Here is a 27,426-nt window from a genome sequence, read left to right as displayed (position 1 = left end):
ATTTTGAAAAGCTGACTGCATTATTCATCTTGTGCATCGCCTCACACCCGATACTGTTACAGATTCCTCCATCCATGAGACGATGCATGCATTGTATTTGGAGCAATTGTAAGCCACCTCATATTTGCAATAATGTGCTATAAATAACCCAGACAGTGGGAGAGAGACTCTCTACGGCTATGTGCCGTGGACCAGATTGTGGAAAATAAAACACTTGATTGGTTTGTTCACTTAAATAGTGTAGGTGACATCATTATGTTTGCATGTGAGCCATGGGCGGTCCACTGAGGTTGACTACTTTAGGGGCAGGCCAGGTCCCCGGTCAGCGTAGAAAGCTGAAGCTCGACACGGAGGGAAGCAAATCAAAGAAGACATTTGCAGACTATAGACAGTTTGGATTTTTGCAAATCAAGACCAACAAAAAAAAAAAAACTCTACTGGAGCACATGACATAAAGGAAAAGGTAATAATCCAGTTGAGGCCTGAAAGGATGCAAGAAAATCTCTTTCCTTGTTAATTTGAATAAATATTATCTGAAATTTTTAATGACAGGTGACCACAACTTAATATTAATCTACAGTATATCTTTACGGCAATTGTGCATACAGTCTTATAGCAAGCTATTGTACCTTGTACTTTGCTTTTACATGCCTTTAGTTCTTTATATAGATACTCTGAATTATGTGAACTGAGTTACATTGGGAATGCAATATGCTAAATCAAAAAAGCTGCCTTGCCTTTCATGCAAATCTCCTTGTTTGCTTGTCTCAGGTGGGGGGTTGGACACCAAAACTTTGTGACAAAATCTTCCTTTTGCCGTGTGTACTCCCTTCAGCAGCTGCCGCCTCATCGCCATTGTCCCCTACACTGCCTTTTTGGAAAGCGGCCATGGATCGCTCGGTGCAGGAACTCTTCCTCAACTTCATGATCGTCTTAATCACCGTTCTCTTGATGTGGCTGTTGGTGAAAACATATCAGGACTAACATGCGGAACATGAACATTCCTCCCATCTCCTCCGAGAGGAGATGGGAGACATTTAATGGAGTCTGCATGGTTTCTTCGGCTATTTTAGGTCAGATTTCAGTTTTAGTGTTTTCGTCTATGGAAATGGTGTGATTTTAATGCTGTTACCAAGGTAAACTAATGTGGGATTTAGAGCTACACTTTTTTGAAATCCCGCTCTTGGATCAAAATCAAAAAGGGGGTTCCCAGAAAAGAGGAAAATGTTAACAGAAAAAAAACAGAAACCTAACACAGATCTGCTGCACCGTGCAAATCTCTCCACTCTTGTTTTCAAACAATGCAAGATGACACTTTATGCACTCGCACATGCTATTATGTTTGAGTCTGTACGCTCTTTAATTCTGTATCTAAGTAATTTGTGTGTAATTGAATCAAATATTTAAATTATTGTTGACTTCTCGCAGAATAAATTCTCTATTTGCATGACTCTAGTTGTTTTTTTGCACACAAAATATTGCTGTCAGCCTCTGTACGGTCAACATGGGACTGCACTACATCCTGCACCACCTGGACACCCCAGGAACGTACGCCAGGATCCTGTTCGTGGACTTCAGCTCGGCGTTCAACACCATCGCCCCTGACATCCTCCAACAGAAGCTCATCCAGCTTGCGGTGCCTGCCTCCACCTGTCAGTGGATCACCAGCTTCCTGACCAACAGGAGACAGCGTGTGAGGCTGGGGGGCATCACATCTGACACCCGGACCACCAACACTGGAGCCCCTCAGGGGTGCGTCCTCTCCCCACTGCTCTTCTCCCTCTACACCAATGATTTCTCCTCAGGTGACTCTCGTGTGAAGCTCCTGAAGTATGCAGACGACACCACTCTCATCGGACTGATCCAGGACGGTGATGAGACTGCGTACAGACAGGAGGTGGAGCGGCTGGTCCACTGGTGCAGTCAAAACCATCTGGAGCTGAACCCGCTCAAGACCGTGGAGATGACAGTGGATTTCAGGCGAGACCCTTCACCACTTTTACCCCTCACTATCCGCAGTAATACTATTCTTTCCACAGACACCTTCAAGTTCCTGGGAACCACAATCTCTCGGGACCTGAAATGGACCGGCCACATAGACTCTGTCCGGAAGAAGGCCCAGCAGAGGCTGTACTTCCTGAGACAGCTCAAGAAGTTCAACCTGCCGCGAGAGCTTCTGAAGACCTTCTACACTGCCATCATCCAGTCTGTCCTCTGCACCTCCATCACTGTCTGGTTTGGATCGGCCTCCAAACAAGACAAGCACAGACTACAACGGACAATCAGAACTGCAGAAAAGATCATTGGAATCAACCTCCCATCTATCCAAGACTTGTACCTGTCCAGGACCAGGAATCGGGCAAGGAACATCTCTACAGACCCTTCTCACCCGGGTTGCAGTCTGTTTGAACTACTCCCCTCCGGACGGCGTTATAGAGCTCGGTACGCCAAAACCAGCAGACACAGAGACAGCTTCTTCCCCCAGGCTGTTGCTCTGATGAACTCACACCACTCATAGAGTCTCAGAGACATTACTGTGCAATAACATCCTGCTCCTCACACCTTCTTGAATTTGTCTACACTGTTTTTGCATTATTCACATGTCCTGAATGTTGTTAGTCACCTAAATGTTGAACAGAGGGTGTGTTTCTACCGAAGTCAAATTCCTTGTTTGGCACGCTCAAACATGGCGAATAAAAAAACTCTTGAACTCTTGAACTCTTGAACTCTGTACATATAAAAAGAGGTCCCTCTGCTATATAAATAATAAATAAAAATGATAAATAAAATAATGCATTGTGTTATATAGTAATTTTTTGGTGATTGAATCTGAAAATTTGCAGTTGGAATTTACTTTCCTTCAACTTGCCACCTGTGTACATCATTCTATATCACTCCACGGGTTAGTGTGTCTGTTGAAACTGATGCTCTGGCAATGGAATTCAGTCAGAGCTCTGGGCATGGGCGCCACTTCCTCCCATTGACTCCTGTCACTGTGATACACCTAACAAAGGAAATATGCAAAGTTATCAAATTATAGTCACTCGATCTGCAAAATGGACAAATTTGCTCTGTGTCACATCTTTGTCACATGACCAGAGGCTAACGTGAGCAATATGAAGGGAAAATTAAAAAAATGTAGATGTTACCTGGACTTCATCTGTAATCTCATCAGGGGAATAATCACCACCTAAAATGTATATTTTGTCTCGTATACCAACTGCTCCAGCATTGAACCCCGCACACTCAAATGATCCCTCTCCTTTCCACACACAAGTCTCTGGACAGAAACTGTACACCTGCAGGATGATACGTGTCATATGTGATCAGGAAAATCTTACATCAAACATTTGTTTGTTGAATCGGTCTATTTTTTGTGTGTTCACCTTGTAAGTGGACAGGTCACAGAGGTGCAGTGTTTTATGAATTGAGACAGCCTTTACCAGCGTTGCATGGAAAAACTGGCCAAACTCTGCCACCAGGCGACACCACTGGTCCTGTTGGGCATCATAGCTGAAGAAACAGTCAAGTGAGGGATTGAAGGAGTCGGTTATCTCCACCTCCGACCCCAGTGTGTAGATAACGCTGCCACAAGCACTGGCCTCAGGATAGAAGATTGCAGTTGGCAGAGGACTGACTGAGAACCAGCTCTTGGCCAATGGGTCATAATAGTCCACCTGAACATATAACGTGTTGTACTGCCAACAAATTTTCTAACTTAGACATACATCTAAAAAAAAAAAAAAAAGTACACAAACACACCTCTAGCAGACCGGGAGCAGCCCCTCTGTGTCCCTTCGTCCGCCCTCCAATGACATAAACTCGGTCCAGACAGACCACTGCTGTGTGCATGGTTCGGGGTTTCGGCATCGCTGGAGCAGGTGTGCAGGTTCTTGTTACAGGGGAGAAGCACCACACCTCATCGGTAGCATCATGGGAAGGCTCCGCCACGTGGATTCGTACTGCCCGGTAACAGTTTCCACGGCAACCTCCAGTGATAAACATCTTGTGGGCAATTGAAGGAAGAGGGGAAGGGAAGCATTCCAAGTTCATTTGCTTCTTTTTTTTTTTTTTTTTGGTCATTGTGCTAATTGGCTTGTATTGGATAGAACTGAGCACACCATGAACTCTCAGATGGCCATGGAGCTGGCAAGTGAGACTCTTTGCGTTTTATAACATTGTCAAAGGAAGAGAAATTGATTCTAAAAATAACCTACTTGATTGTTACGCAATATATTTCCCAGATAAAACTGCTGCAGGCCCACTATTGGATTTGATTAAACTGTGTAGGAGTTGTGGCAGTGTATACATGATTCGTGCAATCACATGTTGTACCTTCTCAGCATAGCTAGTCAGATGGGAGCCTGGCAGATCTGGCATTTTGTTTGTTCCATCCTCCTGGTTGAATTCAAGCTCCGTCCACCGGTCTGTTTCCAAACAGTAGCAGAAAGAGTGGCGGACAACTCCGTTCTCCTCCGTCTTGTGGATATAAATGTAGCTCTGTGTGGTGGCAGGTCTGGCATCGGTGAACAATCCACTGTGCTGACTTTGTCTGCTCCGAGCCTCGGAGATCAGAGCCATACAGGAATGATTGCCGCTCAGCAGATCTGAATCACGAAGAGACTTACAGAAAAGAAAAGAAATTTGAGGATGAATTGAGATGAAAATATAACGCCACCAACAATGTGTGAATCTCTTTGCAGCTGACATTGACTGTGTGAATACCTGAAATGCATGTGGCGGTAGCTGGTGAAGTCTCGTTAGAGATAGCAATGTGGGTAGCAGCTTCTGTCTTCCGAGAAGGTCATGGCGGATCCATTTTAGAAGTGACATGACCACAGCCTCCTCACTGGCCACACAGAGGGCATCTGACCTGAGGCACTCCTCCAACACATTCACCTACAATGTTTGGAACCGGTTTTAGAAGCTGCCATTAGAAAGGAACGTGTGTTGACGGCTGACTGGCACCTGCATGTCCAGGAATTCTTGTGTGTCAGAAAGGGCTTGGAAGTTTTGAACCACAAAGTCGGTGGCACTTCGGAGGAGGGAGGCTGAGCCATATGCTTCAGCAAGGGCCAAAAGTGACAGGCAGTTACCAAGATCTATCGTTCCTAACAAGAAGTCACTACAGGCTCTGGATAGAACTGACACCTGAAGACACCAACAACACCAAGTAAATAACATTTCCTTTTAACTCAATGTACAATATCATGTACAATCGAGTAAATAATAAATATCAATTAATTTGAGCCAATACCATAGGAACAAGAAGAATGAGAAAAGAGTCAAATAGATGTGTGGCTGCAGAGCCATGTGTTTCTACCTGCAAAAAGGAGGCAAGTTGAAACAGAGAGTCTACGTTCCCTTCTGTGATAAGAATTTCACCAGAGTAGGCAAAATCCAGGAAGGACTCCACCACAACCGGACACTGGTTACACAATGTTACAGAACCATCGTCACGTTCTCGCATAGCTGCTTCAAACATGGCCCTGAAGAAAAAGAAAAGAAAACTTACAAATTATTACACAATATTCTCTCCAAAAAATGTACAGATAGAAAGAAATCGAGACCTGAAGAAATCACTGCATGCAGCAAGAACACAGCGATGACAGGGGAAAATATGTTCCTGGACTTTTATGGTGAAATCGAACAGTAGGCCTCGCTCCCGAAATGACCTGAGTAGACCCAGCAACTGAAGTCCATGTGTGTTGGACACCTGCAGCAAGGTGTGACCCTCTCGGATCTTGTTGCAGGACTCTTTTTCCTCAGCCATCTTGAGCAGTGAGCACCCATCAAAAAAGAGAAGGAATAAATGACGGGTGGGATTTTTAAGCAAGTAAATGTGTTGTATTATTTTGGTAATGCCTATACCTCGGTGCAATAAATAGTGTGCAGTACACTAAGCCTAATAGAAGCACCAAAATTGTGACTACCGATGGGCCACATAGGTAAAACAAATCTCAATTTGAACGTATTATTGTATATGACATGACGCTTGTAAACGCTTCACTTAGCACAGGTAACACGGATTCTACTTACAGCACCATGGATAGCGCTCCCGTGCTTCCGGGAAGGTAGATATGGTACGAGAAGTCTGAAATACTATGAATTGCTTGTCGCTGCGAAATCAAAGTCGAATGTAAATTTTAACGTTATACACAATACTGATTGAAAATCCAACGAGTTTTTAAAGATTTAGATTATATCCGTGCATGTATGGTTTGTTTCAGGCGGAAGTAAGCGCAACGACTAAAGGGAACTGTAGTTCTCTTGGTTGATTTTTAAATCGGAAATCGTGCGAAAACTTGGAGAATAAAATGTTAAGAAAAAATACTGTGCATATAATGTTAAAGATAGTTAAACTAACTTCTACGAGTGTGCATTAATAATCACGATTACACAACAATATTCATTAGAATTTCCCCAAGCACTTGTACAAAACTACAAAATATTTCAAGAATTGTGATACGTCTTTTTGTTTCTACTTTAATATTTTCGAGGCAACAATGCGCTTTTCAAAAACATAAAATAAAAATACAAAACAACTGAAAATATCAAATAAATATAAAAATTGTCAGACGAAGACGCTTTTAAAGTACATATATAGAAGCAGATTGAATATTGGGTGCTAATCTTTTTATATTGGAACTTCAACATCTCGTTTACTTTGTATAGTGGTTCAACAACTTCTAAAACTGAGAGCTACTGTACTTCCAATTTGATACACACTTTTTTTCTGGTGGCTTTTCTTTTTTTTTGCTACGCATACCTGATACATTTTTAAATAGTTCAACCACCACAACTAAAATTAATTGAGCACAGATACAAGATACATATAAATAAACGCATACTTTACAGGTAATTCTTGTGGCCATATTACTTTCCTAGTTTTCCAATAAATAAATGTAATAATAAACTAGCTTATTTAAAAAACACATTTATTATCTTTCTAATATCTTTCTACTAGTAACAGCCCCTGAAAATTAGTAAACAATGATTGTGGAAATCCACACCTAAAATCAATGAATCAAGCAGATTCGAATATTGCAAATTACATCAGGATGAGACTACTGACATTGTGGCGCATTGCAATTTGTCTCCGCTTGATGTCGCTGTCTTACTGGGAAGCCCAACGTGTGGTTGGGTAAGCGGTATGCAGGGCACCAAATATGATCGAATAACTTGCAGCGGCTTGCAGTGTTAATTTTAAATCAAGTCAATATTTACTGACCTTTAAAGGTTATTGATCTAATGAGACCACCTAATAACTGCAAGGGCATCACTGTAAGCAATCACTCGCGGTTTAATTCGATTGTGTGCTTGTTTTTCCTCTTAGTTTCTTTTCAGCTGTTATTAACCATTGGGATTTTGGAATCGTTGTCAGTTCGCCTCCTTCCTGCATCCTTGCATCCATCTCACCATCCCTCGCTCCTTCCTCCCCTCCCTCCCTCCCGACAGTGCATCCCCCATCCCCCACTCGTCGGCCGCGTCTGTAGCAGCGCCACTGGGCCCACTCAAACGCAGCTCGAGCTCAGCCAGCCCGCACCGACCCGAGGCAAAAGTCCACGCGAGAGAAAGACGACTACACTGGTTCCCATCACGCGCAGGAGTGAGAAAGAAAAAAAAAACTCTTTTTCTTCGACCAAGTGACGTTGGTAAGTGTCGTTGTCGCCGCGTGTGGGGGGGACACCCACGTCCGTGTTGTTTGTTTTGAGGCTCTTTCTTTTCCTGGTGGAGCCCCAATTGTCCTCCGCGTTGGCTGTTTTGGGAATTAGCGGGCTAGCTTGGCGAAGCAGGCTAGCTGAAAGATCAGAATGGAAGGGAATGTAGTTGGAGGATCGCAGCGGCTTTAGTGGGAGAAGTTTGTCAACGGGGCGTTAAAATGTGTTTTTCTGGTCTTGTCCGGCGTGGCCCACTGCGGTTAACCCCCCCCCCCCCTTATTAGTCATCTGCTAATCTTACTCCAGCTAACCCACTGATTAGCTATTTGAACGTGCAGAAAGGAAAGATGCAGGGATGCTACAGCGGTTTACTTCGCTAAGCTAACATTTGCATATTATGAGTGAGCCTTTACGCAGATTCCTGCGTGAACTTCCACGGAATGCAAGAAGAAAGCCACGCGTGTACTGCGTTGCTAACGTGGTGATAATTGGCAAGATGGCATCTCCGAGTTGATATTCAAAATGGTGTATTGAGCTTGTTTGAGTGTGACCATTTTTGTCCACCAGTGGCTGTTTTGGCGTTGCTTGCTATCTTTGGAATGTGACGCACTGCCCAGTTGCGTGCTACGTTGGGATAGATAAGAAAAAACATGAACCCACGACGGGGATGTAATAAGAAAAACGTGAGCCAATCTGATGAGGAATGCTGTCGACCGTTTGTTTTGTTTCTGTTCTGCTATTTTAAACTGTAACCATGTGTACGCACCGATTTCACCTGGATCTCTTTAACGCTCGGATCCATTATACATCCGAGCTTTATAACAGTATTTAATGACCCAGTTAATGCTACAACCTGATAGTTTGGTTCGGTTTGTGCTCCATTTTATCATCAATTTACAAAACATAATGGTTCCATGTACCAACTTTACACTCAAAAAGGTCCAAACCTTTAATAATTTCAAAACTAACAATGATGCTGTTCAGTCTGTTTTTTCATCACATTCAGTTAAGTTCATTTTCGAGTATTTTTTTTAATCGTCAAGTAATTATGAATAACAATAGCTGAATCAATCGTGAAGAATTCAAATTGCTCATTGTACGACTTTAATAGTTTACTGATAACTGAAACAATTGTGCACAAATTGAGCAGACATTTGCTTCTTATGCTGCATGTTGCCAGTCACTGTGGGAAGGAAAGCTACATCCACACGGACCTCTTGTTTTCAAGATTGTCAAATGTAGAATCCAAAATATTCCGAATAATATATATTTATTCATACATCCATTGTGAGTCAATAGATGAAATTCATTACGAGTGCTGCACTGCTGCCAATTTGGTTAAATTCAAGGGCTACATTGCAGGAATATATGTGATTAGTATTTTCATTCATTAAGTCAAAGTCGGCTCATGCTGAGCTCTCAACATGTCAGTGTGAGAGGCAAATTTAATTTGATCTTCTTCGTCCTGAAGGAGTCAAAACAGAATGTGTGGAGCATGTTATGATGTTTTTTTTGGGGGGGGGGGGGGTTGCATTGTTTGCAGCCTCATGTGTGTGAATGGTGGGCTGTACAAAGTGGCTGTAAAACTGTCAAGCCTCGAAAGCCAGGAGGTTTTTAATGTCATGAGAGGCTGGTCCCATAACAGACTGTTTGAGCACCACTTCATTCCCATGTGGTTCAAGCACTCAATGTGTTGTTTTTTTGTAGATTAGAGAACAATACATTCCCAGTCGTCAGTTTTCACCCCGCTCCTTGTCTTGTGTCCTTTGTTAACTGTACATAATGTTGCAATTTGGTGCTGGTTGAAATTTGGCTATGGGTTTTGGCCGTTATCAATCATTCTTTGGGTCAATTAAATATTTATCTATGTTCTTGTTGTGCTGTTATTTTATTTCTAGTGCAAAAGTGGCTCAACATGACAAAATAATACAACTGCATATTGTTAGATTTCATCATTTTGATTTGGAATACACTGTATATATTTTTAACCCAAATAAGCACATTTGCTGGAATGTATATCTCAAAGGGATCATGTCTGGAGTGGAACAAATACTTGTTAAATTTTAGGAATATTTATGGCTCTCCTCCCAAAGTCGAGAGCATCTTAAATGGAAATTCAAGTCACCGCGTAGGTGGGTTCACAATTCAGCAGGCTGGAAAGCATGAACATAATGAAGGGATGCGGGCCCTAGAGGTGTGTGACTGATGAGCTGCTTTTGGAGAGGAGAATGGCGAGGTAGGTGAAAAGCAGTGCGGCGAGAATGGGACATGTGTCCCAATGTGTCTAACAGTGTCCTAGATCTGAAATAGCCTAGAGCTGTGTGTTGGGAGCTGCATGCTGCAAGGCAAGTTCTATCTATTGTTCAGACAGCAGGAGTCAACCTTTGATACCATCACCTGAACGTTGTGTCATAGATTTTGTTTCTTCTCACGGACCACAAGCAGCAGCCATAAATACTATAAGATCAATAGATAACTACTTTTTTTTATTTTTGAGCAGAGCATGGTTCGTCACGCAAAAAGGTCAGGGGGCGGACCACTGGTCTCGAGGATGTTTCTTTGTGTTGGATTATTGAAACTGGTGTGTTCTATTCTCTCTTACGTGGAAGTGTGATTACGCCCACTGCTTTTGATTTGTTACTGTAAGAATAGATGCCGAGTGAGGTATTATGTGGGAGGATAGGGGGGTTGCAATGTATCATACACGTTCACCACCAATGGCTGCTGCATGTGTGTGTGAGCTTAAATTCTTTCATTCTTTTAACAATATTTCGCTCTCCCTTCTTTGCTCTTCTCATTATTAATCTCTCTTGTCCCTCGGGGCTACAAGGAGCTCCCTTTTATGGGGTGGAATCCTCATGATTATTTCCAGACACACACACAAACAGTACACTATTAAAGAGAAAATATGCAGGCGTACTCAGCAACATGGCAAAGCTCAGATGCGCAGCATTGGCAAATGCGCCGCACAAAACCCCCAGCTGTTTTAGCAACTTAGCATGGAGGCTCGCTGGCTGTGTTTGATCATCATGCCTTCAGGCCAGAGCTCATGAGTTCATCCCAAATGAAGTCCCACGGATAGAGTCGAAGCCAAACTTAATTCTGAGGAGGACTTCAGGTTAAGCCGACAACAGGTGGAGCTCATTGTGAAGGCCAGTGAGCAGTCATTCAATAAAATAGCGCTGATCCTTTTCGGAGTCAACGGAGGATTTGAGATTGAAGTGTTGACGAGCATGGATGTATGAACCTCGCGAGTCAAGGCATCAGTGTAAACAAGTCCTCATTGAGTTGCATATTTGTGGCAATATTCTGCTGATTTACTGGAAATGTCAGTAACAAGCTCACTTTGGGTTGGATTAGTGATTGTTGAATAGAGCATCTTTTCATTCGAAGAAGCTTGACTGGACATGCAGTGAAACAAAGGCAGTTGTCGTTAGACACTCCCACTTATCAGACATTCAGCACAGGCGTGTGTGTGTTTGCAGTCACACACACCCGCGTAGAGGTTTATTAGGCACAATTGGGTGCCCCTTTTGTTTTCGTTCATTCACTCCGCAACACCTTAGTCCATGCGCATATCTCGTCGTCCATTGACATCATCTGTAATTGGTAGGCACTATATTGGATGGGTATGACCTCAGGGTTATCTTAGCTGCTTGGCCTGTATTAATGAGCTATGTTCCCACTCTTTTGACATGCACATTATAACTCATGCGGACCACATTAATGCCATTTTTTGAAAGGTGCTTTATTCCTTTTATGACTGGTGTCTTGTCTTTGTAGTTTTTATTGTTGCATAATTAGGATGTCATAACAACGCTGCAGTAAGGAAAATGTTTTGTCTAGCTGTGAAGAAGCAAGAAGCCTGAATTGATTAATATGCATTTTCCATTCCACAGAAGTGCATACATGCGAGCATACACAATATAGGATACTAGATCACAATCTGTGTCATATTTCTCTAAAACAGGGCCGTCAAACTCCTTTTTTTGGCGGGCCGCATTGTAGTTATAGCTTCTTTCGGAGGGCCATTATGACTGTCAACCCAAATAAATGTATGAGCATCTCATTTTATATACAGTAAAAGCTACCAAACAAACTGACAAATAACTCGTTTTCAAATCAGACGAGTGAAAACTGGTCAAATATTGAAAAAAAGAAGATATTATTACAAGTGAAGACAATTTGCAATTCTAGTCATGACACTAATTTGATGCACAATTTGTCTTCGCGGGCCACATAAAATGATGTGGCGGGCCGTATCCGGCCCCCGGGCCTTGAGTTTGACACATGTGCTCTAAAATAACCCAAATTTGTAGTTACACCACGCAAGGCATTGCTTGATGTTTTTTTTTTTTTGTGGATACTGCTGTCACTGCTATGCATATTCATGTTGCGATTTAAGATTTTGCACAATGTTCATTTTCTTGAGTTTTCTGCTCACATCTTATGCTTTTTCATTGTGTGGATTTTGAATTCACTGCTTTGATTGAATGTTCTCAATCCCACACGCACGCACACCAAAACAGACACAAGCAAACAGACAAAACATCCAGGACAGAGGCTTTTAAAATCTTTCATTGTGGTTTTTCTGCTAACTCCACCTTACAAGACCAAATAAGTTTGTTTCATTGGATCACACTGTGATTATATCTATTATAATTGCATTTTTTGACTACTTCGGGAAAACAGGTCAAGTGTATATTTCATTAGGTGCAATGAAACCGTTAAATGGAGCCATTGCGATCAAATGTGTTGATCTCGTGTCATACAAGTCAAGAATGGGCAGCAGCTCTGAAGAAGTGAGTGTCACCGTCTTAAAGACAGTTTCAATGCACTTGGGAAAAGGTCCATCATTCTTGTTTAATCCCCCATTTAAGCAAAATCCAACAGATGAGCCTCATGTGTAACTCCCCAGATCTGCCTCACATTTGAGATCTGTTACACATTTAGGTATATTTTAGTTTTTTTTTTTACATTTGTTAGCTATCATTGAGCAATCGTTGAGTTTAAAGGATACTGTAGACATTAAAATAGCGTTGAGGACAATTTTGTTAAAATCCATTTCTTCCGTTTTTGTGCTGTTGAAGACACAACGGTGACCACCGCACTCGCACTCTCACTCACGCTCGATACACAACCGCTTGCTTTTTTTCTCCCCTGTTTTCTTTGCCTTGCATTTTAGTCTCCCCCCCCCCCCCCTTCTCTTGTGTTTGTTGTAATCATGGACTCTCACTGTTTTAATTTCAGATTTGCATATCCACTTCCACTCCTTCCTCATTTGCATACAGCAAGAAATGGCGAGCGGGCATCCCACAGACAAATTCAGTTTCATGTATCAACCAGACACGCACAAGAGGTACGCGGCACACATCTACACGCTCGCACACACTAACACAAACTTGCCCGTGCCGATGTTGTCTTTGAGGGAGGTAAGTGTATCGTCTGTCTTTGCCGCCACACAGCCATTAGCATAACCAGCGGGCCTCATTCTTTCTCTTTAGTACTCAGCATTTCTTTGCGTTTTGCTCAGCTTACTTTGATGTCTGATCATTTATGAGGGATTTCGATTAAAGAACACTGGCAAAATCCTTTGGTTGGATGTTTGGCTAGATAAGAATGTTGGTTTGGGATTTGTTTGTGTGTACATTGCAAAGATGTCTTTTTTCTATTTTTACTCTAACCTTATCTTTCCTTATGTCACGTTTTTTCTCTGTTTCACATTGTTTAAGCAAAAACAGGTTGTCTTCAGCCATGAATCCAGTCTACAGCCCTGTTCAACCTGGAACCCCCTATGGGAACCCCAAGAACATGGCCTTTGCAAGTAAGACAATTCAAACATTTGCTGGTACAGTATCTTGTTCAACATCACTTGCCCTGAAAAAAAAAATACACTGGACACTAATCCCTTCCAAGGAACTAGTTATTCGCCACAATGTGATCTTGCTTTTCTTGTCTCCTTTACTCTTCCTCCAGTTACCACCTATGAACAGTAGATTCATAAAACACAACTAGCTTTGAAATCAGAAGCCAGTAAAAACAATTTCTATTTTATTTTAAATGTGGGATCGACTCAAAGTACATTCATGTATTTTAAATATTCATGGTATCCCCTATGTAATTTTCTTGGTTTGTACATTAGAATTGTTTTTTTTTTTTTTACTTTTTAATGAATTCAAAATGAAAATGTTCCTGACCAAAAAAAAAAAAAAATCCACAATGTTCCTGACAGAGGATGAAAGCGGTTGGCATCCATGATTTGTTCTGTACCAGAAATTACGTCTGCTACTTTGCTTCACTTGTATGTGGGAGGCATTTGTATTGCATGTTTTTAAACCCTCATGCGCATTTCCCCGTGTATTGCGAATATGTCTGAATTGTCCCCTCCTACGTCTTCCTGTCAAGTGTGTCTTATTTACGCGGTCGGTGCATATTGGCTGCCTGTCGGACAGGATTTCTAATTCAGACATTTTTTTTAATGAGCGCCATCTGTGCGCATCTCTCTAATCCAAACACTTCCCATATGTGTGTTTGTGTGTCATTTCCCTGCTCGTTTTAATCTCTGTTATGTCCAGCAGGCTATCCAGGAGGGTATCCCACCACGGCACCCACATATACACCAAACCTATATCAAACAGGGAGCCCCGGGTATCCACCTGGTGAGTCCAGTCTGTCTGACACATTGACAAAAGGCTAATTTTTTTTCGGTTGACACGTTCCTACAAACTCCACAAAGATGGCTGAGATCACATGCTGAAATACTTGAAGGTAGAACCATGAATTATTCAGACTGCCCAAAAGCTTTAAACAGCATTTTTCCTTGAAATTAATCCAAGTTAGTCCAGTTAGAACTACTCTCTAATTAGGTAATTGCTGCTATGAGCACTGGAGTCTCCTGTGGGTCCCACAAAATCACCAACAGCATTAAATTGAAAAACCGGTTACTACTATTACTCTTAAAATGTAAAAGCTAAAATCGATTCAAATATTTAATGATGTCCATGATAGAAAGTTGCCAGGTGTTTTCTCGCGACACTCACGCCATTGAATAAATGTAAAATTTGTATGCATGAAAAAAAAAAAAAAAAAGAATGTGCTCTGGTAATGATTTCCGTCAGTAACGACTGGTAATATATATATTTGTCACAACAGTAAAATAAATGAACCCATCGTTACCATGCGTGCATTACAGTATAGTTAAAATGTATGCTCTTTTTAGAAGCACGCACACACAGAAAGTGAGAGCAAGAAGAGCTGCATCTCTTTGTTCCCTTGTCCTTGTGCAAGGGAAGCTTGCTTTCATAAGCAGTGCAGCACTAGCTAGCAACGTGTTTGACCTTCAGGCTCCTCCGAGTGGCCATTCTGCGGTACTACAGCCAACAATGTACACTCTCCAGACTGTCATACATTGTTACGCTGGTCGTAAGCTATTATTACTCATGCCCAATGACTTGCCTCATTGCCACGGTGTTAAATGTATCACTTCTTTGCTATCTTCAACTGTGTTTTTAAGTGCCGTCAACGACGTTTTCATAACCAAAAAATAAAAGAGCAAACAGCAGCAGTGCACCATCTGCAGGTTTCTTAATAAAATGCACCTCCTTTTATCATTTTCTTGAATACAGATTCACGCTATATACATTTTACGCTTGCCTTATTTAAAGATGGGACTCCAGATTAACATTTTTTGTTAACTAGGAGCACAGCGGCCCCTAACCTCAAAATGTTGGTACCCACGCTGTAATCGTAAAGTAAAATATTCACCTTTCCACCCCTCTTTACCACGTTACTGATAAACGGACTTGAAGTGTGGAGCAGAAGCGTTTCAGCAAAAAAAAAAAATATATTATCAGTAATGAAAATGAACATATTCATTGGTCACGCATGTGCAAGTTGATGAATAACTTCGGGGCAAAATGCCACCATCCAGGGGTAGTTTGGAGCATTTTAAGATGAGTGGATTCATATACATGCAAATTTCTATTGTCCACACCACCTGCATTAGATATTTACACAGTTTTTCCATAGTGCTTATTTCACATTGCCTTTTCTAAAGTGCTTTGTTAACAGCGGCAGCTGGTTTGGAAGCACTATATAAATAAAGATGTATTCCCTTGCACTGTATGTTTTTGTTGTCAGGGGAAGTCTTGATTTTACAATATAGAAGAGCTGACCATGTCAGCACTTGTTTTTTATATTTGCTCATCTGGTCTGACAATGTGGACTCAAATTGAATTTACGTTAATGGTCTTTTTCTTTCTTTCTTCCCAGGATACACTGCAGCGGGCACTCCATATAAAGTGCCACCTACTCAGTCAAATGGCGCTCCTCCTCCCTATACCCCAACCCCGACACCATACCCGACAGCTATGTACCCCATCCGCAGTGCCTATCCACAGCAGAACCTGTACACACAGGTAAGGGGCCTTCGGAAGAACATATCAAATACTTGAGCCAGGGTATTTCTTCTGCGAATGATGAACATCTTCCTCTCCAGGGTGCATATTATACCCAACCTGTGTATGCAGCTCAGCCACATGTGATACATCACACCACCGTGGTGCAACCAAACAGCATCCCCTCCACAGCCCTCTACCCGGCCCCCGTCCCTGTACCCACTCCTCGTAACAACGGCATGGCTGCCATGGGGATGGTAGCCGGGACGACCATGGCTATGAGTGCAGGTAGGACCACGCTTGAGACGCATGGACCAGTAATACTAAGTCCTGAATTTTTTTTTTTTCCTCATCGCTTTGGCATCTGCAAGTAAAAGTGGGGCGTACCACAGATTTGTTGTTTACTAAATGATACATGAATCTGAGGCAGGTGTCAAACTAGCACAGTCCTTCATTACCCATACTGCCAAATGTCAAGAGCCATTTTGTGCTTCTTAACTTCTTCATTATCTTTCCAAAGGGACACTGCTGACAACGCCCCAGCATGGCCCTATCGGAGGACACCCCGTTACTGTGCCCACTTACAGGCCCCAGGGCACACCTGGCTACAGCTACGTTCCACCTCACTGGTAGAGCCCACCAGTTTATGTAAGCAAGCCGCAGCCACTCTTCCATCTCTTCTCTGGCCAGTCTCCTCATTAACTTTCCATATGCAATTCTTCTGTGGCTACCCTAGTGTCTCCTTGACAACCAAGCTGCATAACATTTCTTCTCCCCACATTCATCCGAGTTTTAATGTGCTGATAGTACATGCGTCACCAACTTGTCTCGCTGGTCTTATTTTCCTCCAGATCTGGAGTCCGCCATCATATGCAACTGCTCAAATCTGACCCAGACTCCCGGTAACCATGGGAACTCGCCACCGTGTCTGCAGAACAAATCTAAAGTGCAACAGCCACTTTAATATCATTCTCTAACATTTTTACAAAGCTGCTGTTATTTTATTTCGTTTCATTTTTTAAAATCTGCTCATTTGCCAACCAGTCATTGCCGTGTTTTGACCTTTTTTTTTTTTTATAATTATTTTCAGGGTTTCTTTCCCCCTTACTTCCTTTGTCATTGTAACTCCAAAAGGACGCAGACCAATCACAAGTGTTGTTCCTGTGTGTTTATGTGTGTTTGGGTGGTGGGGGTGTACGTGGGTGTATGTGGTCCTGCCGGCTGCTGCTCAGTTGGCTGGAAATTTTAGCGCACTTATTCCTCAATATCATTTCCTTCACTCTTTGCAAATACTAGACCTATTGACTTATGCTGCCAAATTTCCTCAAAACTCGATATCAGCACAGGGTTTAAATACCCAATTTTTCATTTGATTTCATGCAGGTTTTTAAATTGTTTGATATTGTTTTGCCTTTTCCATTCAATTTCACCTTTTTTTGGGTTCCTTTTATGTTTCCACCAGCAGTTCCTTTCCACCATTTTCCTCATCAGCGTTGGTTCACTTTCAGTCCAACTTCACTTGTCTTCCAAAACCTCACTATCTGTCTGTCTTGTCTGTCAGTCTGTCTCCATGTCAATTGTATACCGCTTTCAGCAGCATACAAACATCATTTGTTTGTGTGCGCTTAAAAACTGTCACCTACTTCATGCCACATACTATGCAGGCTAGTATGTTGTGACACGTGACATGAATAGCGCTAAAGAGCATTTCTTGGTCACATTTTGTGATTGATGTTGGATTTTTTTTTTGTCGGCCAATACGCTCAGCGAAGGTTAAAATATGAAGTGAGAACAGTGCGGGTGGTCGTGCATACAGTCACTTACGCAGGCTCCTGTGTTTGGGGGAAAAACATAAATGCCTTTTGGCACTTAAGTGTACAGTACTCCGATGTATGCTACTGATCAACACAAGAAAATCCAAGGCGGGCGAAGGGAGTTTAAAAGGATTGTGTTGGCTGGTGGCCATTCACAGTGCAAGACATTTTGGGTATGTGAAATCTTACCTGCAAAGGACTGCATAATCGTCTACACGAGGACCAATAACCAAACATCCAGCAAGCGCAGAACCGTACGCATTTTAAACAGCTAAGATACCGCTGAAAGTGACTACAGAGTGCGAGTGCAAAACAGATTTCAAAAGAACTTCTTGTAATCTTAATTCATTTTAAAGTTAACGTAACAGACATGCCTCTGTTTTTTAAGTACTTGATAAGATAAAAGATACTTAAATTCACTGGAGCCAGTACTAAACCCTGCAAGATCATCTAACTAGCAAAAATATCTAAACCCAAAGTGGTTCATTGTGTGAAAGCGCAAACATGGCCGAGGTAGGATTATTGTACTCAAAGAATGCTGTAATCTGACTTTTAAAGAGTAATAAATCGTTGCTGTTTTGTGACGAGCGCATACATAATCCGCACAAAAAATAATCCCAGTTGATTGAAACAAAAAAGGATTTAGTAAAATAAACAGTGCATGCTTCTATTTGACTGTGACAATTCGATTTTTGTCAATCCATTTTTTTGGTTATTGGTTCTCAATTTGAGGAAAGGCTGGTGGAATGTGTAACATTTAGGTGCGTGGCATTTTCAGGATTCACAAAAAAACCCCAAAATAGCTCAAAACGTTAAGAGCATTTATCGCAAAGGTTAGTAGATGAGGTGGCCTGATATTGCAATAAAAAAGAGGGAATGCCTCATTAAATGATTCTTTTATCAGCTTTTTGAAATTTTTAAGAAAAGAACAACGCTTGTAGTCTTTTAAAAAGAAGTTTGCAGGCTCTATATGCAGCCTTAATATTGACCATTAACAAATAGAGAAACATATCAACAATTTGGCTTTTAATAACTTTGTGAAGAACAGTTGCACAACATTAGATAAACCAAATAAAATAATTAGTAGTCGTATATTTTAATGCTAAGTAACAGGTACCTTTAGGCTTTGTATTGCAAGAGTGTGAGAGAGGCTCTCTTGTAATTAAAATAAGACACAGTTGAGTGTTTGAGTTATTTTTAGTCCCACCAATGTTTCTACACTAGAGCATTAACTCTCAAGAAATATTGCATAAAGTTGCTATCAGAAAAAAAAAAAAAAAAAATCCGTTTGTATTTTAATTGGCCCTTCTTGCAACACAAGTCATTTTATATATTTGAAGGATTTATTTAACGCGACAGTATTTCTTCACTTGTTCACTCTGGTCAATTCCGCGCAATAGGTATGCATAATATTCAGGTGTTTAACTATAGCATTGGATGTTTTTAAAAAATAAAATAAAAAAAATGCAGTATATTTATACAGCAAGTGGTACAGTAATGCATTTCTAGCTAAGCATGGTTGCAAGCGTGTGGCAGCTATTGTTTGTGCTTTTGATCTTTTATTTGAGCTCCACCTCCTTTTCAGTCTATTCGCCCTCGACAGTATCCGACTGAGGGGAGGGAGACGTCGCTGTGTCAAGGCGAGGGTTAACGCAACTGCTACATGACGTATTGATAAAAACCTCCCAAGTCGCTTATTTTTATTTTCATGCGTGTCGAGGGTGATTGACACATAGTCGGTTTGACGGGCCAGTGGCTCTGTCCTGAAGCCTCCGCGTCCTTTGTGCCATATGTCACTGTTGTTCGGTAACTTTATTTTTTTTCCTAAGTAACTGGTGAATTCTTGTTAAGTCTTGCTTCTTGTGAATCTTGTTTTTTTTATGACTGTCCTCTTTTCTCACATTGTTGTTGATGCATATTGCCTGTCCAAATTTTAACTTATCTTGCTGGTTTCTTGCTGTCTGTCCTACTTTTTTTTTTTTTTAAGCCATGCCACAGCTCACTTGTGTGGTCATTTTGTCACCCCCTCTAATATAATTTAACATGACAGGGAATCCAAAAGTTGCCACAGCCCTCCCGTGACCAAGCTTTCCTTTTAATTTGAACCCTGGCCTCTCAAATTGTCACAATGAAATGCTCATGGGGCCATATTGAGAAGAAATAAAAACCTTGCGCAAATAGTCTTAATAATTGTGATGAAAAATATACACAGATATTACAAAAAGTTAAGTTGTACTTTTACCACAATAGTCATGAGGAGAAGAAAAAAGCTGTATATTTTGTGATGTGTGGCACTCGTACTTTGTACTCAATTCACCATGTTTTGGTATTTTTTAATAAATCCACCACAGAGCAAATGAAGACAGCAGACCTGTCACCGGTGATGACGTTAATGAGTGATGAACAGTAGTTAGATGATTGGCCATGTTGCCATTATATATATATTAAAAAAAAAAGGTTTAAGACAAAAATTTGTTGTGGTGCTTTGCCTCTTTTGATGTGGAAGCCAACGAGGCAGAACAGCTTTGCTGTTTTAGATCATTACCCAAAACAATTAGCTCAAAGCAGTTGTTTGCCATGGTTATGCTTCCTTTTTAGATTCCATCCCTTGCCTCTCCTTGATTTCAATTTGCACTTAAATGAAAAATGGACAGTTAAACACTTAGATGTGTTTAGAGGAAATACCGTTGTACTTCCTTTCTTTATTCTGTCCTGAGCGTTATATGAGAGAAAAAAAACAACAGTTTACTGAGCTCTTTTCCCTAACGTTGATTTTTTTTTCCCCCCCCACTTTGATGACAGTGAAAGGGCGACCAAACCATTCAGCAAACCTCTGTCTTTCCAGTTTCACCACTTATTCCTCCTTTGTCTTATTTTAGTCTTGAATACAAATCAAAACACTACTATCACAGTGAGTAGTACCTCGGATGTTCTGCTGCAGCATTTCAATTTCAACTTGTCAGCGATAATTCTCGGTTCAATTTGACACTAAATGTGATGCAAAAAGTGGAAATACCTTGTCTTCCCAAAAAAAATAAGAAAGAGAGCATACTTGCATCCATCCCTCTCGGATCAAGTATTAGGAACAATCCAACTTTTGGAAGGTTTTTGTTTGGTACCCAGTTTGCACATGCTATGGTATTTACCGTAAGGTTGTGTTCGGAAATTAAAACCCAACAACGGCTGTTAAGCGTTGAGAGAAGTGACTTGTTTGTTAGCTATTTGGTCCAGAGTGAAGGACCTGCGTCAGGCTTGTGATATGAAGTGTAAATCTGTTTTTTTTTGTTTTTGTTTTTTTATGTTGGGTTATTTCTTTGTAAGATCAGTTAGTGATCTTAGTACTATAACTAAGCCAAGTTTGTAATTGTATATTTACTGTAAAATGTAGAACATTGAATAACTATTAAAATTTTCCTATAAAAGGAAGAATGTCTCATGATTTATTTGTTATTCACATAATTGTAATTACTGCATCTATACATAGAGAAAATTCAAATAAACGGCATTCCCAATACATGTATAAATTGTGCAACTTGGTTTTTCCCCCTACTTCTGAGGAAATAATTAGATTCAGACATACTGATGAAACTCTTTCACTTCTCTTTAGTCTGATCTCAGTCATCTGACTGGCTTTTGCAACATAAACTGTCACTCCGATACAAGTCACAACTGCTGACTAATAGATTTTCCCCCCCAGAAGGACTGTGCATTATCAATAGCCAATTTGGCATTTGCAGAATTTTTACTTTACCAGCGAGTTGCAGGGCACATTCTTATATAGACGAACAACCTGTCGCACCCCTCGGCACGTCATCGAGCGGGAATTGACACCGCATTTCATGCGAGTCAGTGACTCACTTTAGGAAACATTTGTATTAAATGAGTTTTTCCATGTTTTTTCTGTATTGATTGTAATATAACGTGTTGCAATATTTTTCAGCATGATATGAGCAGCTTTGCGTGGGGTGGGGGGCCAGCTTCACGCAGGTCAGTTACCTGTTCATTTGGAGCAGATGGGGGCTGAGTGAACTCTGGATGATCCATAAAACAATCTTTCATAACTAAAAACCCGTTGCACCACAAACAAGTTTTTTACGGCACAAACCAGCACAAACAAACTAGCCAGTCGACAACGTAGATAATACCACTCCCAAAGGCCACGTGGATACTCTAAAAAGTGTATATCACCAACCAAAACTTAAAATATTTGGAGGATGCGGGCATCGATCCCGCTACCTCTCGCATGCTAAGCGAGCGCTCTACCATTTGAGCTAATCCCCCATACTGTATCAAGCACGTAGACACTTGACAAAGCAAGCTATTTCACTCATAGACCCAGACTTAATAGCTCGAGTGAATAATACAGCTCTAAAAAGTGTACGTCAGCAACCATCATTTTAAAAGCTTTGGAGGATGCGGGCATCGATCCCGCTACCTCTCGCATGCTAAGCGAGCGCTCTACCATTTGAGCTAATCCCCCGTACTGAAGCGGGCACGTAGACACTTGACAAGACAATCTATTTCAGTTATAGACCCAAACAATAGCAGAAGTGAATAATACAGCTCTAAAAAGTGTATGTCACCAACCAAAATATTAAAAGTTTTGGAGGATGCGGGCATCGATCCCGCTACCTCTCGCATGCTAAGCGAGCGCTCTACCATTTGAGCTAATCCCCCGTACTGAGACGGGCACGTAGACACCTTACAACGCAATCACTTTCAGTCGTAGACCCAAACTTAATAGCAGAAGTGAATAATACAGCTCTAAAAAGTGTATGTCACCAACCAAAATATTAAAAGCATTGGAGGATGCGGGCATCGATCCCGCTACCTCTCGCATGCTAAGCGAGCGCTCTACCATTTGAGCTAATCCCCCGTTCTGAACACGCCCAGCAATACCAATATAAGAAAGTTTAAGTCAAAGTCCCCTGCATTTAACCCATCCCCGTGTGATTTTGATCCATCCCCTGGAGGAGAGGAGAGCAGTGAGCAGCAGCAGTGCAGCGCTCGGGAATCATTTGGTAATCTAAGAAGAAAATAATAATGCTCCTAACAAAAATCCTGGAGGATGCGGGCATCGATCCCGCTACCTCTCGCATGCTAAGCGAGCGCTCTACCATTTGAGCTAATCCCCCGTATCATATCGTTCCCGTAGTATTTCTCTGAGAATGAAATAAGCACGCTGTAAGAAAATGCGTTTGGAGGATGCGGGCATCGATCCCGCTACCTCTCGCATGCTAAGCGAGCGCTCTACCATTTGAGCTAATCCCCCATGATGTCATGTGCTCTGAGTCAGTCAACAATTTAAGAAATACCACTCCAAAACCGAAGTGGATAACACACTAAAAAGTGTATATCACCACCCCAAAATTAAAATACTTGGAGGATGCGGGCATCGATCCCGCTACCTCTCGCATGCTAAGCGAGCGCTCTACCATTTGAGCTAATCCCCCTTCCTGGAGCATGCAACCGGGCAGTCGACAAAGTAAATAATACCACTCCAAAACCCGTGGATAACACTCTAAAAGGTGTATATCACCAACCAAAATTTAGAAGGTTTTGGAGGATGCGGGCATCGAACCCGTTACCTCTCGCATGCTGAGCGAGCGCTCTACCATTTGAGATAATCCACCGTGCTGTGACACCCTCGTAGCCAGGCCACATAGCAAATAATACTATTCTATAAATTTCACATAACCAACAATAAAATATAAAATGTGGAGGATGCGGGCATCGATCCCGCTACCTCTCGCATGCTAAGCGAGCGCTCTACCATCTGAGCTAATCCCCCGCTACACTCTTCTCCGTGACCATACTATACAAATCCTCATCGTTTTTTGCTCACGCAGATGCGTCAACAACTGTCTTACTTTAGGCCAATCAAGTCGGGAGCGTCATAACATCGACCAATCAGCGCACGAAATAGGTTTAATCCAACGATTTCTGGCTAATCAGCACACGATCTAATTTTCGACGAAGACATCAGCAGTCATCGACAACTGTCTGTCAAGGTAAGCATTATTCCTGTTTAACAACCAAATTTGTCAAATCTTGTTATCACGACATTTTAACTGTGGGGAAAACGCACCACTCGTGAACGCGTACCTGTTGTCACAGTCATCATTATTTTACGTGTTTATGCTACTACCCCTATGCTAAGAACTTGTTTATTATTTATCAAATAAATTTAAGTGTATCATCTGCAAGCCTGCCTGCGCTAGCTGACAACTGCTGGACTGTGCCATCCCCCAAAAAGTTTAACTGTAACATTTTTGTTGGAGTGTATATTTAAAACTTTATATACGATAGTTTTATTATGTGTGTTCTTTTACATGGGAGCTGATTGGTGTGGAACATTTGTACAGTGACATTGTCATGGTTAACCCAGAGAATGGGGGTCGGCTGTTGGAACAAATGGATGAGGAGGTGCAGCAGGATGAAGGATTAGTGGAGGAGGAATATGAAAACTTCAAAGAGCCCATCCTCCATGTCGCATCCCAGAGCATCCCAGTTCACAGCCAGAGCCCTCAATCTGACCCCTCCAAACAAGAAAGGTCATTCATATATGTATATTGTATTATATGATTGCAGGTTTAATCAGAGGGAGCACTCAGGAGCTGATGTCCTTAGACAAGGCCTTACTGGAGCTGGATGAGGCTTCCTCCACATCAGGGTCCAAGCATGCATTTTAGAAGATCGAGAGCCTTGCGTGGAAATAAGTGAAAAGTCAAGTGCACGGGTGCATGCCTCGTTGGTCCAATAACGTCGCTGTTGGTAAGACGACACGACAGGGAGTGGAATTGCTTCCCGCATTCTCCACACCATCTTTTGCCAATTGTATTGAGACATATCCGTTGAATGTGGGTCAACAGACCACTTTTACTGGGCCTCATTCAATTGGCACAGAAGTGGGTCTTGTTTTTCCTTTGCTTTCTAATTCTCATGTAAGGACTTGCATGGTACAGAAAGCCGTTTCATGTTTTCACTTCTCTTTTCTTTTGAAAAACTGGTGAAACCAGAACAATGCCAAAATGAGGTTCTTTCAGGATAGAGATCAATCCTTTGGTTTCATGCTACTGCTTTTCATTATCGTGGTGACAGGAGAACTTCACTTTGGATGGAACAGAACAAACGACTTAACTTTCACCTTGATTTTATTTTACACTTGTGCAAAATGACAGCGTGGATTGTATTTGAAAAGCATTGAAGTAGATGAAGTAATATTAATATATCTAAGGAAAAAAAAAGAACAGAATGGTGATTTCAATCGTTTTTTATTTTGCCAGAAAGGCTTGATCACGCCCGTTCTCAAAAATGGTTCTTAACAGGACTTAGTGAATCATTGTCTACTTTATGGCTCAGTGCAGAGACATGTTCTAGAGTCCACTGGCACACTTCCCTAACTCAGGAATTACGAAATTGCATTCCGAGAAGCGCCAAACACCTCGACACATACACACACACGCGCGCACACACACACTTCCAAATCGCAGACACAGTGTAGGCATGCTTGCACGTGTGCAATCTTTTTGAATTGTGAAATATACTTCTGAATCATTGTCTGAAGAGAGTTGATCTGTCAGTGTTTTGAAATTATTGACACTGCTAAGCCGTTTTGTCAGAGTACAAATATTTTGTTACTCACACGAAGTAAACGTTTCATATATCTGTATGGTTATTTACTATATTCCTACTGCAGCAAGATAAATGACTGTTTGTCTTTGTCTCTTGTCCAGGATATGAAGATGCCATATTCTGTTGAATCCCTCACAGCTGAAAGTCTGACCTCCAAAACCTTCACCCTGGGTGTCTTCAACATAAGTGTCCAGCCCACAGATCAAAAGACAGCTGTCGCCCTGCTGGCCGTCATCGCTAATGTCAGCCGACAAGAAGTCCCACATTGCACTTACAAGGAGGACTTCAAACGTATCCTCCTTCCGGCCGTGTACACATTTGTCTTCCTGCTGGGCCTCCCGCTGAACTTTTTCGTCATACTAAAGATATGGAGGAGGCGGCCCGGTCTGTCCCGCAACAACATCTTCATGCTCAACTTGGCCATCGCCGACTTCCTGTACGTGACATCACTTCCCCTGCTCATCTATAACTATGGGAGTCATGATTACTGGCCCTTTGGCGAGTTTGCCTGCAAACTAGTCCGGTTTCAGTTCTACAGGTGAGGTTCATGTTATTAGAAGACGTATGAAAAAAACGAGTCCGTTATTGTTTGCTGGTTTCAGAGTGAAATGTAATGTCTTGTTTTTTTCTTCTTATAACAGTAACCTTCACGGCAGCATCTTCTTCCTCACCTGCATCAGTGTGCACCGCTATATCGGCATCTGTCATCCACTGGCCGTGTGGCACAAGGAAGGCGGCCGGAGGCTGGCGTGGCTCATTTGCGGAGCGGTGTGGCTGGTTGTGGCCGTCCTCTGCGCACCCACATTTCATTTTGCCTCAACGGGGATCCAACGCAACCGCACCGTCTGTTACGATTTAAGCACGCCAAAGCAATCCGTGCACTACTATCCATACGGTATGTCCCTCACCTGCATCGGCTTCCTCTTGCCTTTTATGGCCGTGATGATGTGCTACTGTAGAATGGCCCACGTCTTGTGCCTCCCCGTTTCGTACCGATGCGTCAATGTACAGACAAGGGACAAACGCGACAGGGCGGTGAAAATGATCATTGTGGTGGCGGCTGCTTTCTGCATCAGCTTCCTGCCCTTTCACCTCACCAAGACTTCGTACCTGGTTATGCGCACGCTGCCCAGTGTGTCCTGCGAGATCAGAAACCTCTTTTCCATCATCTATAAGAGCACCAGACCGTTTGCCAGTATGAATAGTGTTCTGGACCCCATTCTTTTCTACTTCACTCAGCCACGGTACAGACAGAGCACCAAAAGATTTGTTCTCAGAGTCACCACCCTCAGGCATAATGATAGAACTGCATGAGTCAACATTTTTTCCATATCTTGTGTCTTACATGTGTAAATTAGTGCAACTCGCTTTAGCGATAGAATTTTATTTTTACAAGTCAAATCACTGTAAATGCCATATGGTCAGTTGAAATGAAATAATGCACTAGGCTGAAGCCTGTTTTTGTATTGAATATCTTTTTTATAAGTATGGATATTATATGTATGTATATTTCCTTGTTAATGAGCGCTGTGAATTTCATAATGTAAAATTTCACGGCCCTCTCAAGCTAATCTGTTGGATGAAGTGGTTCGAATAGAACATGTCAATTGCATTTTTGGAAGATTGTAAATTCCAGCAACATGTTGGTGGATATTGTGGAGCCTAGACTATATTGTTCAGTATTATGTTATCTTTAGCAATATTGGTTGGATGGTTTTGAGGTTCTGCCTGTTTTGATGTTGCCTTTGCGCCACTAGGTAACATTAGTGTCCTTTCATTTTGACGTGTAAGAACCATACCAGTGTACTGTATTTGTTGTACGATGCTGTGACATTGCACAAGAATAAGTTGTGTTGACCTGTGTGTGTTTACTTTTTGCAATATTTACTTTTGTGGGTTTTTTTCAGGTGTCTTTTGAGT

General features: G+C 41.8%; 4 protein-coding genes and 8 non-coding genes across 23 annotated transcripts; 3 read left to right on the top strand and 9 right to left on the bottom strand.

Moving 5' to 3' along the window:
* The first annotated feature begins 232 nt into the window (after positions 1-232).
* Positions 233-1,450, top strand: LOC133155859 (sarcolipin). Of its 3 annotated transcripts, none has more exons than XM_061281471.1 (2): positions 233-463; positions 839-1,450. In XM_061281471.1, the coding sequence occupies exon 2, from the start codon at positions 889-891 to the stop codon at positions 982-984; it is 96 nt and encodes a 31-aa protein (XP_061137455.1). In that variant the 5' UTR covers positions 233-463; positions 839-888; the 3' UTR covers positions 985-1,450. The 3 variants fall into 3 exon arrangements, with proteins under 3 accessions (XP_061137455.1, XP_061137454.1, XP_061137453.1); XM_061281470.1 differs by having other exon boundaries at positions 257-463; positions 772-1,450; XM_061281469.1 differs by having other exon boundaries at positions 279-463; positions 836-1,450.
* Positions 1,451-2,730: 1,280 nt separating this feature from the next.
* kbtbd3 (kelch repeat and BTB (POZ) domain containing 3) lies at positions 2,731-6,408 on the bottom strand. Of its 2 annotated transcripts, XM_061281468.1 has the most exons (10): positions 6,040-6,408; positions 5,571-5,773; positions 5,324-5,489; positions 4,969-5,151; positions 4,726-4,899; positions 4,336-4,623; positions 3,763-4,005; positions 3,387-3,677; positions 3,150-3,299; positions 2,731-3,004 (listed from the first exon to the last, which is right to left on the bottom strand). In XM_061281468.1, exons 2-10 carry the CDS (start codon positions 5,771-5,773, stop codon positions 2,882-2,884), a joined length of 1,821 nt encoding a protein of 606 aa, XP_061137452.1. In that variant the 5' UTR covers positions 6,040-6,408; the 3' UTR covers positions 2,731-2,881. The 2 variants fall into 2 exon arrangements, with proteins under 2 accessions (XP_061137452.1, XP_061137450.1); XM_061281466.1 differs by lacking the exon at positions 6,040-6,408 and having other exon boundaries at positions 5,571-6,029.
* A 1,053-nt stretch (positions 6,409-7,461) lies between these two features.
* On the top strand, positions 7,462-19,173 carry fam168a (family with sequence similarity 168 member A). 4 transcript variants are annotated; one of them, XM_061280650.1, is made up of 8 exons: positions 7,462-7,655; positions 12,912-13,020; positions 13,403-13,485; positions 14,240-14,320; positions 15,933-16,078; positions 16,159-16,345; positions 16,578-16,705; positions 16,909-19,173. In XM_061280650.1, the coding sequence occupies exons 2-7, from the start codon at positions 12,959-12,961 to the stop codon at positions 16,688-16,690; spliced, it is 672 nt and encodes a 223-aa protein (XP_061136634.1). In that variant the 5' UTR covers positions 7,462-7,655; positions 12,912-12,958; the 3' UTR covers positions 16,691-16,705; positions 16,909-19,173. The 4 variants fall into 4 exon arrangements, with proteins under 4 accessions (XP_061136634.1, XP_061136633.1, XP_061136632.1 ...); XM_061280649.1 differs by having other exon boundaries at positions 14,237-14,320; XM_061280648.1 differs by having other exon boundaries at positions 7,463-7,655; positions 13,394-13,485.
* A 2,906-nt stretch (positions 19,174-22,079) lies between these two features.
* Positions 22,080-22,152, bottom strand: trnaa-agc (transfer RNA alanine (anticodon AGC)). The gene has a single exon. It is a non-coding gene; the product is annotated as a tRNA-Ala (tRNA).
* A 126-nt stretch (positions 22,153-22,278) lies between these two features.
* On the bottom strand, positions 22,279-22,351 carry trnaa-agc (transfer RNA alanine (anticodon AGC)). The gene has a single exon. It is a non-coding gene; the product is annotated as a tRNA-Ala (tRNA).
* A 124-nt stretch (positions 22,352-22,475) lies between these two features.
* Positions 22,476-22,548, bottom strand: trnaa-agc (transfer RNA alanine (anticodon AGC)). Its single transcript has one exon. It is a non-coding gene; the product is annotated as a tRNA-Ala (tRNA).
* Positions 22,549-22,674: 126 nt separating this feature from the next.
* On the bottom strand, positions 22,675-22,747 carry trnaa-agc (transfer RNA alanine (anticodon AGC)). Its single transcript has one exon. It is a non-coding gene; the product is annotated as a tRNA-Ala (tRNA).
* Positions 22,748-22,933: 186 nt separating this feature from the next.
* Positions 22,934-23,006, bottom strand: trnaa-agc (transfer RNA alanine (anticodon AGC)). The gene has a single exon. It is a non-coding gene; the product is annotated as a tRNA-Ala (tRNA).
* Positions 23,007-23,070: 64 nt separating this feature from the next.
* Positions 23,071-23,143, bottom strand: trnaa-agc (transfer RNA alanine (anticodon AGC)). The gene has a single exon. It is a non-coding gene; the product is annotated as a tRNA-Ala (tRNA).
* A 108-nt stretch (positions 23,144-23,251) lies between these two features.
* Positions 23,252-23,324, bottom strand: trnaa-agc (transfer RNA alanine (anticodon AGC)). The gene has a single exon. It is a non-coding gene; the product is annotated as a tRNA-Ala (tRNA).
* A 265-nt stretch (positions 23,325-23,589) lies between these two features.
* Positions 23,590-23,662, bottom strand: trnaa-agc (transfer RNA alanine (anticodon AGC)). Its single transcript has one exon. It is a non-coding gene; the product is annotated as a tRNA-Ala (tRNA).
* A 104-nt stretch (positions 23,663-23,766) lies between these two features.
* LOC133155110 (P2Y purinoceptor 3) lies at positions 23,767-27,363 on the top strand. Of its 6 annotated transcripts, none has more exons than XM_061280130.1 (4): positions 23,767-23,882; positions 24,463-24,645; positions 25,608-26,044; positions 26,148-27,363. In XM_061280130.1, exons 3-4 carry the CDS (start codon positions 25,611-25,613, stop codon positions 26,818-26,820), a joined length of 1,107 nt encoding a protein of 368 aa, XP_061136114.1. In that variant the 5' UTR covers positions 23,767-23,882; positions 24,463-24,645; positions 25,608-25,610; the 3' UTR covers positions 26,821-27,363. The 6 variants fall into 6 exon arrangements, with proteins under 6 accessions (XP_061136114.1, XP_061136116.1, XP_061136115.1 ...); XM_061280132.1 differs by lacking the exon at positions 24,463-24,645 and adding an exon at positions 24,237-24,425 and having other exon boundaries at positions 23,794-23,882; XM_061280131.1 differs by lacking the exon at positions 24,463-24,645 and adding an exon at positions 24,211-24,425 and having other exon boundaries at positions 23,811-23,882.
* The last annotated feature ends 63 nt before the right edge of the window (positions 27,364-27,426 follow it).

Source organism: Syngnathus typhle, linkage group LG6, assembly GCF_033458585.1.
Source record: "Syngnathus typhle isolate RoL2023-S1 ecotype Sweden linkage group LG6, RoL_Styp_1.0, whole genome shotgun sequence".
Taxonomy (NCBI): Eukaryota; Metazoa; Chordata; class Actinopteri; order Syngnathiformes; family Syngnathidae; genus Syngnathus; species Syngnathus typhle.
Note: the sequence above shows the minus strand (reverse complement) of the source record. Positions and strands in the feature narration are given on the sequence as shown.